Source organism: Triticum aestivum, chromosome 5D (genome assembly GCF_018294505.1).
Source record: "Triticum aestivum cultivar Chinese Spring chromosome 5D, IWGSC CS RefSeq v2.1, whole genome shotgun sequence".
Classification (NCBI taxonomy): domain Eukaryota; kingdom Viridiplantae; phylum Streptophyta; class Magnoliopsida; order Poales; family Poaceae; genus Triticum; species Triticum aestivum.
The window spans coordinates 244,199,051-244,210,965 of record NC_057808.1 but is presented as its reverse complement, the minus strand read 5'-3'; the positions used below and the strand labels follow the sequence as shown (position 1 = coordinate 244,210,965).

At 42.4% G+C, this 11,915-nt stretch overlaps 1 protein-coding gene across 1 annotated transcript; it reads right to left on the bottom strand.

Annotated features, from left to right (window-relative positions):
• Positions 1-1,608: 1,608 nt before the first annotated feature.
• On the bottom strand, positions 1,609-4,072 carry LOC123120443 (cytochrome b5). The gene is made up of 3 exons (XM_044540439.1): positions 3,710-4,072; positions 2,158-2,224; positions 1,609-2,067 (listed from the first exon to the last, which is right to left on the bottom strand). The coding sequence occupies exons 1-3, from the start codon at positions 3,788-3,790 to the stop codon at positions 1,811-1,813; spliced, it is 405 nt and encodes a 134-aa protein (XP_044396374.1). The 5' UTR covers positions 3,791-4,072; the 3' UTR covers positions 1,609-1,810.
• Positions 4,073-11,915: the final 7,843 nt, after the last annotated feature.

Sequence of the window (11,915 nt, the reverse complement as noted above, 5' to 3'; positions counted from 1 at the left end):
TAGATTCACTTACTTTGCTACGTATGTAGTCACTTGTTGAAATCTCTAGAAGACAAATATTTAGGAATGGAGGGAGTAGTACTAAAAAAGATAAGATGTCATATACTCCCCCCTCCGGAATTACTTGTTGCAGAAATGAATGTATCTAGACGTATTTTAGTTTTAGATACATCCATTTTTATCCATTTTTGCGACAAGTAATTCAAGACGGAGGGAGTATGAGCTAATACTGTTCGTGAAATAAGAAAGGGGCAGAATCAGTGGTTCTAGTACAGAAGGGCCAATTTTGCAATGCCACCGGACATGCCTTATATTACTTACTCTTTTGTGCTTATACAAGAACTAGGTTCCATCAAGTACTACTAATACAAATATATCTCTAGGCTAATAGATCCTACACATGCAAAGAAACAAAGAAAGAGGATCGCAATGGTGGAACCAAAAAATCAGAACAACAGAAGCCAATATCACTACCACTACTGGCATTCAGGTACCGTATGGGCTAGATAGAAAACAACAGCTAAAAAAAGGAGCAAATATGCAAGCAACCGTGGATATCTACACCTCACATTTTTTCTACAAAGACATGAAACATCTCCACAAAATTAATCTACATGGCTAAGCACATAATGGTTGATGCAGTGCAAGAACTTGATACAAGCTGGATACAAAAGCAAGATACTCGGCCACACTCGGCTGGACACTCACTGAACAACCTGAATATTGAGTGCACTATCCAAACTCCACATATATTCAAGGAGCAAGGATTTGTTCCAATACAGTGCATGTGAAAAGAACTAAAGATGACAGGGGACGACAATAAAGTTCATTGAAACAAAAGGATTGGTTTCCTGAGCAAAGTTTCCAGAACAGCTAGAATCAGATAGTGAGTAGTATGACTCATTTTCTCGTAAGAGGGCAAACAATATGCTGGTGCTGTGTGGAAACTAATTAGTTTACGAGAAGGAGCTGGTGGTCTAGGCGAACACCAGATAGATCTTTTTGCACCATACAAGATGACAAATTGGTCTATGAGAAGGAGTTAAACATCCTGTGCAGCAAGGAGTAAAACATCTAGAGGGGGCAAACAATTTTAAAATCACTATCACAGCATTTGAAATCACAACAATTTATCCATTTTATATTTAGTTAATAAACCTTGGTCTAAACTTGTGAATTTTCATCAATTATGTGTATGACTTCGTATAATGCACAACTTTGGGTGATGGTCACACCTTGAGTACACTTTAATCATGTCTGCTCCAAAATGATGTAATTTCAGTACTTAGACGTTTCAGTGTCAGCAATAATGGTGTTGTCGTGTAGGATGCTTATCTAAGCAACTTTGGGTGATTGCCAGAAATACTTGCGAGCAAGCTGTGATCTCCAAAACACTGATATTTACAACTGAAGATATCAAATATTTACAATATCCCCACCAAAAAATTTGTCTAGGTCGCGGAGGCTGAGGGCGGCAGCGCGCCAGGCTGTGTTTGCCTCGCCTTGTAGCGCCAGACATGTTTTCTTCCAAAACATCGTGACTATTTTCAACTTCGGTGCTTAATTTTCCAAGGCATCGAGGAGAATGCATACCAATGCACCAACACCAAAGAGCAATTTCAGTCCCATCAATTTAAGTTTCACAACAAAACTTGGTCCCATCATTTTCAGTTTCACGACAAAACCGTTGCAACATTCAAACTCACCACACGGTACATTGGAATGGATACATCACACGACAAACTACTAACTTATTCAACACCTTAAAGCTATTTTCCCCCCATAACTCAGAGAACAGTGCCGCCGCCGGTTAAGCCGATTCCGACTTGGTGTACATCCTAATGGCGACAGCCAGACCAAGTATGGCCAGGGGGACCAGGAACTGGAGGATCTTGATGATGAACTCGGGGGTCTTGTCTTGGTTGTAGTGTGGTTGCTTCGGCGGAGCGTACTTCGTCCGGGCAGGTATCGTGGCCGTGTCTATGTCACCGACATAGTACTCGTCCAGCATCGCACGGGCGGTGCTGCTGTGCCCGACATCCTCAAAGTCATCGGTTGCGTCCTTGGCTGTAAAAGGGCCAACGTGTTAATGCAAATTATTAGGCTAAATCACAAGTTCACAACCTCTGCAAGCATGGCATGGCAAGAAGGTGTTACCAGTCGAGGACAACAGTACATCATCACCTCCAGGGTGATCCTCCAAAAACTTGGTCACATTGTATACCTGAACATTAGAACACAGTGTCAATGATTGTTTTTCTCAAGGAGGAACAAAATTTATAACCATTCTCCTCTAAACAAAATTTATAACCATTGTAAGCCTCACTACTGACATAAAAGTAACGGCGTTAATTAAAGAGCATTGCCACATTGCTCCTGCCATGTATAACAAGTACAAGAAGAAAGCAGCCCTTTCAACGTGAATAAAGCCTTTAAATCTGTCTTTATGAAATATAAGCCTGCTTATAGAGAACTTCCAGGTTCCGAAGAAAGATAAACATGAAAAATTCACATTAAACTACACCAGTTCGCAAGGCTTAAACAAAAATAAAATGAGTTTTTTTGGGCTAAAATAAATGTTAAAGACTTGCTTTTCATTGGTACACATGGATAAAGGGTACTGATGAACATAATTTAAAATATTTTGCATCCTTATATTTAAATGCGCACTGTAAGATGATATCTTAAGCCAAGACCTAAGTATTGTTACTGTAAGGCAGATTTTTTGGATGCATAAAACATGAAAAATAAAACTATGACAAAAGATTCAGAGTTATGTCCAGAACTCAGATGGAGAAATGGAAAAAGTTAACAAATGCGATTCTTACGGGGGTAAAATATAGTCTAGAGAATGGAGAATGAATCTCAATTGGTCTGGGACCTGAGAGTTTAGTTCTCGTCTGAAAGACTGAAACTGTGGACAAAAATATCATCTAATCACCGGTAAGTAACCTTTTGTTTTTTCCTAGAAAGGGCAACATAACACTCGAGAACCAAACATGCAACTATTTTTACATAGCAAAAGGTAATTAACTAGTGAATCTACGGCAACCAAATGGGCAAATCTTTTTTGCCTACCAGGTCGAGCAGGATCAACTAGAAGAAGGTTGCACGGCTATATAAACGCAATTTATCGGTTCTGACCTTGTGTGCTGGTCTGGACTGTGGTTGTATCGGTACTCTGGCTTTTATGTATATAAAAGCGGGGTGAAAGCCTAGTTTCTTTTGACTAGGATCAGAAAATTATATAAACTCGCTAAAAGTGTTCCGACCTTGTATAAAGCGGGGTACTCACTAATTTATCGGTTCCGACGGGTGGAAATTCTGGAAGTAAACCAGTGTGTAATCTCTCAGACCAATTCACAATTCAAAGAGTTACCAACTCTTGTCTGGATATTTACCCCAGGAATCGCTCGTCGTGTACTAAACCAAACTGATTCTTCTTCAACATATAACCAATAACTCAAGTAATAGTCCGACGGTACCGTGCAGATCTGCAGGCGGATGTACTCTAATCGTACCAGGCCAGCACGTAACATGTATCAATTGCTTAGCCAAATGCTTTGGCAAATCGATTAGGGCATGTTGTGCTGCAAGCTACCAGTATCGCGACCCTCCGAGAGAAAGAAAGAAAGACTGAATCTTGACGTAACAATAATCGCAAGGAAACAATCAGGAGGACCAGCGGGGAGAAGATGCGTGCGTATACCTTGCCGGCGATGATGAGCCAGCAGTCGTCCTTGGTGTTGTGCTTGGACACCTCCTCCAGGGTCAGCGCCGCCTTGGACATCTTCCTCCTGCTTCTCCTCTGCCTGGCTGAGTTGATACGAGACTGGGATTCGCAGCCGCAGATCCGCAAGAACTCAAGCTGCTGCTGCTGCTGCCGCTACCTGAGAAGAATCCGGCAGGGAAAGGTCGGTGGCGATGCGATGTGAATCTGGCTGGGGATACGATTGCGCTTCTCTCCTTTTTATAAAAAATCGCGAGGAGACGAGAGGGAGCGCTCGGCAACAACCACAAGTCCAACTCCACCCCGAATTGCGTTTCTTCCTCTTGTTGTTCTTCTTGGCGTCCCGTTCCGACTCCACCTACCAAAGTGGCCATCTGGGCTGGGCCAGGCAGGCCGGCACGTTAGCCTGCGTGCCCGGCCCGTGGTGGGCCTGCATCGGCACATGGCCCGCCTAGGGCCGTGCCTGGGCCGCGAGGCTGGGCATGCGTGTCCGCACAGCACGGCCCGTTTACTTTAAAAAAAACAGATTTTTTTTGTATATTAGCCTAAAAACAGCACAATAGGCCCAAAACAGCCCAAAATCAGACGGGCTGGTGGGCTAAATGCGCCGGTGGGCCGGCCCGTTTCCTTGCTATGACGTGTCTGGGCCAGGGAGCACAGCACGTCGGTCCGGCACGGTTCGTGTAGTTAGCGTGCCTGCCCCGTGTAACCCAGGTCGGGCGTATCATGTCAGCCCATCTGGCCAGGTTTGCACGTACTCAGCTGAACCAAATTCTTTTGTGTGGACCCGCCTGTCTAGTTGAAGCGAGGAAGGAGTAGTTTCTTTACTAAGAAACTAGTTCTATTATATTATATGTAAAGGTTTATCAAAAGTATAAAGCACCGTAAACATAATAAAATTTACATTGAGGACCTTATGCCATCGAACGAGCATTACCACCCTAAAGGAGCTGCTGACTTGTCGTTGTTGTTGCCTATTTACTAGAGTCAGCTTGACCTTATCGATAACAGCCGAGAAGTCTCCATGCACGTGCCCCTAAGGGCTAGTGCCCCAAATCCGCATTTGTCGTCATGGAACCTTGAATCGATCCAAATCGCCTCACACCCTCGTCGTCTCAAAGAGACGACAGGAATCTACGTCGGAGCTTCGCCGACTTTGTCCCAATGGACAAACTCGAGGAGGACCATAGCCCAAAAGATAAAGCATGTTGAGCAATGTATCAAGAATGCTATTACAGGAAAAAAATCAACATGCATTATATTTATGGCAAGTACTAGAATATAGGTTTCCTTTTCAACAAGCCCTCCAACTTATTACCACCTTTTTGCCTTCCTTGGGATGATAGGTGGCAACACATTTGCACTATCTAAGATTACTTGCCCCATCTCCGGCTCTGACTTAGGACGAAACTCAACTTCTTCTTTCAAGTTTTCCTCGTCTTGCCTCCAAGGTTGGGCCATTGGAAGCCACCTTTGGTGTGCCATATACATGATTTTTTTACTTCAAGCAATCGTTGACTACTTGTTGTTGGGGAACGTAGTAATTTCAAAAAAATTCCTACGCACACGCAAGTTCATGGTGATGCATAGCAACGAGAGGGGAGGGTGTTGTCCACGTACCCTCGTAGACCGACAGCGGAAGCGTTATCACAACGCGGTTGATGTAGTCGTACGTCTTCACGATCCGACCGATCAAGTACCGAACGTACGGCACCTCCAAGTTCTACACACGTTCAGCTCGATGACGTCCCTCGAACTCCGATCCAGCCGAGTGTTGAGGGAGAGTTTCGTCAACACGACGGCGTGGTGACGATGATGATGTTCCACCGACGCAGGGCTTCGCCTAAGCTCCGCGACGGTATTATCGAGGTGTAATCTGGTGGAGGGGGGCACCGCACACGGCTAAAATATCGTATATCAAAGTGTGTTCTTAGGTGCTCCCCTGCCCCCGTATATAAAGGAGCAAGGGGGAGGCCGGCTGCCCTAGGCGCGCCAAGGAGAGAGGGGGAGTCCTCCTCCTAGTAGGAGTAGGACTCCCCTTTCCTAGTCCTACTAGGAAAGAAGGGGGGGAAGGAAAAGAGAGGGAGAGGGAGAGGGAAAGGGGGCTGCGCCCCCTCTCCTAGTCCAACTAGGACTCCCCTTGGGAGGGGGCGCGCCACCTCCTGGCTGCTGCCCTCTCTCTCCCTCAAGGCCCACCAAGGCCCAATACTTCCCCGGGGGTTCCGGTAACCCTCCGGCACTCCGGTTTAATCCGAAACTTCTCCAGAACACTTCCGGTGTCCGAATATAGTCGTACAATATATCAATCTTTACGTCTCGACCATTTCGAGACTCCTCGTCATGTCCGTGATCACATCCGGGACTCCGAACAACCTTCGGTACATCAAATCACATAAACTCATAATATAACTGTCATCGTAACTTTAAGCGTGCGGACCCTTTGGGTTCGAGAACTATGTAGACATGACCGAGACACCTCTCCGGTCAATAACCAATAGCGGGACCTGGATGCCCATATTGGCTCCCACATATTCTACGAAGATCTTTATCGGTCAGACCGCATAACAACATACGTTGTTCCCTTTGTCATCGGTATGTTACTTGCCCGAGATTCGATCGTCGGTATCTCGATACCTAGTTCAATCTCGTTACCGGCAAGTCTCTTTACTCGTTCCGTAATACATCATCCCGCAACTAAATCATTAGTCACAATGCTTGCAAGGCTTATAGTGATGTGCATTACCGAGTGGGCCCAGAGATACCTCTTCGACAATCGGAGTGACAAATCCTAATCTCGAAATACGCCAACCCAACAAGTACCTTTGGAGACACCTGTAGAGCACCTTTATAATCACCCATTTACGTTGTGACGTTTGTTAGCACACAAAGTGTTCCTCCGGTAAACGGGAGTTGCATAATCTCATAGTCATAGGAACATGTATAAGTCATGAAGAAAGCAATAGCAACATACTAAACGATCGGGTGCTAAGCTAACGGAATGGGTCAAGTCAATCACGTCATTCTCCTAATGAGGTGATCCCGTTAATCAAATGACAACTCATGTCTATGGCTAGGAAACATAACCATCTTTGATTAACGAGCTAGTCAAGTAGAGGCATACTAGTGACACTCTGTTTGTCTATGTATTCACACATGTATTATGTTTCCGGTTAATACAATTCTAGCATGAATAATAAACATTTATCATGATATAAGAAAATATATAATACTTTATTATTGCCTCTAGGGCATATTTCGTTCAGTCTCCCACTTGCACTAGAGTCAATAATCTAGTTCACATCGCCATGTGATTTAACATCAATAATTCACATCACCATGTGATTAACACCCATAGTTCACATCTCTAAGTGACCAACACTCAAAGGGTTTACTAGAGTCAATAATCTAGTTCACATCGCTATGTGATTAACACCCAAAGAGTACTAAGGTGTGATCATGTTTTGATTGTGAGATAATTTTAGTCAACGGGTCTGTCACATTCAGATCCGTAAGTATTTTGCAAATTTCTATGTCTACAATGCTCTGCACGGAGCTACTTTAGCTAATTGCTCCCACTTTCAATATGTATCTAGACCGAGACTTAGAGTCATCTAGATTTAGTGTCAAAACTTGCATCGACGTAACCCTTTACGACGAACCTTTTGTCACTTCCATAATCGAGAAACATATCCTTATTCCACTAAGGATAATTTTTGACCGCTGTCCAGTGATCTACTCCTAGATCACTATTGTACTCCCTTGCCAAAATCAGTGTAGGGTATACAATAGATCTGGTACACAGCATGGCATACTTTATAGAACCTATGGCCAAGGCATAGGGAATGACTTTCATTCTCTTTCTATCTTTTGCCGTGGTCGGGCTTTGAGTCTTTACTCAATTTCACACCTTGTAACACAGGCAAGAACTCTTTCTTTGACTGTTCTATTTTGAACTACTTCAAAATCTTGTTAAGGTATGTACTCATTGAAAAAACTTATCAAGCGTCTTGATCTATCTCTATAGATCTTAATGCTCAATATGTAAGCAGCTTCACCGAGGTCTTTCTTTGAAAACTCCTTTCAAACACTCCTTTATGCTTTGCAGAATAATTCTACATTATTTCCGATCAACAATATGTCATTCACATATACTTATCAGAAATGTTGTAGTGCTCCCACTCACTTTCTTGTAAATACAGGCTTCACCGCAAGTCTGTATAAAACTATATCCTTTGATCAACTTATCAAAGCGTATATTCCAACTCCGAGATACTTGCACCAGTCCATAGATGGATCGCTGGAGCTTGCATATTTTGTTAGCACCTTTAGGATTGACAAAACCTTCTGGTTGCATCATATACAACTCTTATTTAATAAATCCATTAAGGAATGCAGTTTTGTTTATCCATTTGCCAGATTTCATAAAATGCGGCAATTGCTAACATGATTTAGACAGATTTAAGCATAGATACGAGTGAGAAACTCTCATCGTAGTCAACACCTTGAACTTGTCGAAAACCTTTTTGCGACAATTCTAGCTTTGTAGATAGTAACACTACTATCACTGTCTGTCTTCCTCTTGAAAATCCATTTAATCTCAATGGCTCGCCGATCATTGGGCAAGTCAATTAAAGTCCATACTTTGTTCTCATATATGGATCTCATCTCAGATTTCATGGCCTCAAGCCATTTTGCGGAATCTGGGCTCATCATCGCTTCCTCATAGTTCGTAGGTTTGTCATGGTCTAGTAACATAACCTCCAGAACAGGATTACCGTACCACTCTGGTGCGGATCTTACTCTGGTTGACCTACGAGGTTTAGTAACAACTTGATCTGAAGTTTCATGATCATCATCATTAACTTCCTCACTAATTGGTGTAGGAGTCACAGGAACAGATTTCTGTGATGAACTACTTTCCAATAAGGGAGCAGGTACAGTTACCTCATCAAGTTCTACTTTCCTCCCACTCACTTCTTTCGAGAGAAACTCCTTCTCTAGAAAGGATCCATTCTTAGCAACGAATGTCTTGCCTTCGGATCTGTGATAGAAGGTGTACCCAACTGTCTCCTTTGGGTATCCTATGAAGACACATTTCTCCGATTTGGGTTTGAGCTTATCAGGATAAAACTTTTTCACATAAGCATCGCAACCCCAAAATTTTAAGAAACGACAACTTTGGTTTCTTGCTAAACCTCAGTTCATAAGGCGTCGTCTCAACGGATTTTGATGGTGCTCTATTTAACGTGAATGCAGCTGTCTCTAATGCATAACCCCAAAACGATAGTGGTAGATCGGTAAGATACATCATATATCGCACCATATCTAATAAAGTACGATTACGACGTTCGGACACACCATTACACTGTGGTGTTCCAGGTGGCGTGAGTAGTGAAACTATTTCACATTGTTTTAACTGAAGGCCAAACTCATAACTCAAATACTCTTCTCTACGATCAGATCGTAGAAACTTTATTTTTCTTGTTACGATGATTTTCCACTTCACTCTGAAATTATATGAACTTTTCAAATGTTTCAGACTTATGTTTCATTAAGTAGATATACCCATATCTGCTCAAATCATCTGTGAATGTGAGAAAATAACGATATCCGCCACGAGCCTCAATATTCATTGGACCACATACATCTGTATGTATGACTTCCAACAAATCTGTTGCTCTCTCCATAGTTCCGGAGAACGACATTTTAGTCATCTTGCCCATGAGGCACGGTTCGCAAGCATCAAGTGATTCATAATCAAGTGATTCCAAAATCCCATCAGTATGGAGTTTCTTCATGCGCTTTACACCAATATGACCTAAACGGCAGTGCCACAAATAAGTTGCACTATCATTCTTAACTTTGCATCTTTTGGCTTCATTATTATGAATATGTGTATAACTACGATCGAGATCCAACAAACTATTTTATTGGGTGTATGACCATAGAAGGTTTTATTCATGTAAAAAGAATAACAATTATTCTCTAATTTAAATGAATAACTGTATTGCAACAAACATGATCAAATCATATTCATGCTCAGCGCAAACACCAAATAACACTTATTTAGTTTCAACACTAATCCCGAAAGTATAGGGAGTGTGCGATGATGATCATATCAATCTTGGAACTACTTCCAACACACATCGTCACCTCGCCTTTTACTAGTCTCTGTTTATTCTGCAACTCTCGTTTTGACTTACTACTCTTAGCAACTGAACCAGTATCAAATACCGAGGGGTTGCTATAAACACTAGTAAAGTACACATCAATAACATGTATATCCAATATACCTTTGTTCACTTTGCCATCCTTCTTATCCACCAAATAGTTGGGGTAGTTCCGCTTCCAGTTGACCAGTCCCTTTGCAGTAGAAGCACTTAGTATCAGGCTTAGGTACAGACTTGGGCTTCTTCACTTGAGTAGCAACTTGCTTGCCGTTCTTTTTGAAGTTCCCCTTCTTCCCTTTGCCCTTTTCTTGAAACTAGTGGTCTCATCAACCATCAACACTTGAAGTGGTCTCGTCAACCATCAACACTTGATGTTTTTCTTGATTTCTACCTTCGTCGATTTCAGCATCACGAAGAGCTCGGGAATTACTTTCGTCATCCCTTGCATACTATAGTTCATCACGAAGTTCTACTAACTTGGTGATGGTGACTAGAGAATTCTGTCAATCACTATTTTATCTGGAAGATAAACTCCCACTTGATTCAAGCGATTGTAGTACCCAGACAATCTGAGCACATGCTCACTAGTTGAGCGATTCTCCTCCATCCTTTAGCTATAGAACTTGTTGGAGACTTCATATCTCTCAACTTGGGTATTTGCTTGAAATATTAACTTCAACTCCTGGAACATCTCATATGGTCCATGACGTTCAAAACGTCTTTGAAGTCCCGATTCTAAGCCGTTAAGCATGGTGCACTAAACTATCAAGTAGTCATCATATTGAGCTAGCCAAACGTTCATAACGTCTGCATCTGCTCCTGCAATAGGTCTGTCACCTAGCGGTGCATCAAGGACATAATTTTTCTGTGCAGCAATGAGGATAATCCTCAGATCACGGATCCAATCCGCATCTTTGCTACTAACATCTTTCAACATAATTTTTCTCTAGGAACATATCAAAAATAAACACAGGGAAGCAACAACGCGAGCTATTGATCTACAACATAATTTGCAAAATACTATCAGGTACTAAGTTCATGATAAATTTAAGTTCAATTAATCATATTACTTAAGAACTCCCACTTATATAGATATCCCTCTAATCATCTAAGTGATTACGTGATCCAAATCAACTAAACCATGTCCGATCATCACGTGAGATGGAGTAGTTTCAATGGTGAACATCACTATGTTGATCATATCTACTATATGATTCACGCTCGACCTTTCGGTCTCTGTGTTCCGAGGCCATATCTGTACATATGCTAGGCTCGTCAAGTTTAACCTGAGTATTCCGCGTGTGCAACTGTTTTGTACCCGTTGTATTTGAACGTAGAGCTTATCACACCCGATCATCACGTGGTGTCTCAGCACGAAGAACTTTCGCAACGGTGCATACTCAGGGAGAACACTTTTATCTTGAAATTTTAGTGATGGATCATCTTATAATGCTATCGTCAATCAAAGCAAGATAAGATGCATAAAGGATTAACATCACATGCAATCAATATAAGTGATATGATATGGCCATCATCATCTTGTGCTTGTGATCTCCATCCCCGAAGCACCGTGCTCGTGATCTCCATCTCCGAAGCACCGTCATGATCACCATCGTCACCGGCATGACACCTTGATCTCCATCGTAGTATCGTTGTCGTCTCGCCAACTTATTGCTTTTACGACTATCGCTACTGGTTAGTGATAGAGTAAAACTATTACATGGCGATTGCATCTCATACAATAAAGCGACAACTATATGGCTCCTGCCAGTTGCCGATAACTCGGTTACAAAACATGATCATCTCATACAACACATTATATCACATCATGTCTTGACCATATCACATCACAACATGCCCTGCAAAAACAAGTTAGACGTCCTCTACTTTGTTGTTGCAAGTTTTACGTGGCTGCTACGGGCTTAGCAAGAACCGTTCTTACCTACGCATCAAAACCACAACGATAGTTTGTCAAGTTGGTGTTGTTTTAACCTTCGCAAGGACCGGGCGTAGCC

Excerpts from the sequence above, each read along its gene's own strand:
- LOC123120443 (XM_044540439.1), bottom strand. The coding sequence starts at position 3,790 with ATGTCCAAGGCGGCGCTGACCCTGGAGGAGGTGTCCAAGCACAACACC. Across the intron at positions 2,225-3,709 it reads GGCTCATCATCGCCGGCAAG|GTATACAATGTGACCAAGTT; the intron begins GTATACGCACGC and ends TCTAATGTTCAG. Across the intron at positions 2,068-2,157 it reads TGTACTGTTGTCCTCGACTG|CCAAGGACGCAACCGATGAC; the intron begins GTAACACCTTCT and ends GCCCTTTTACAG.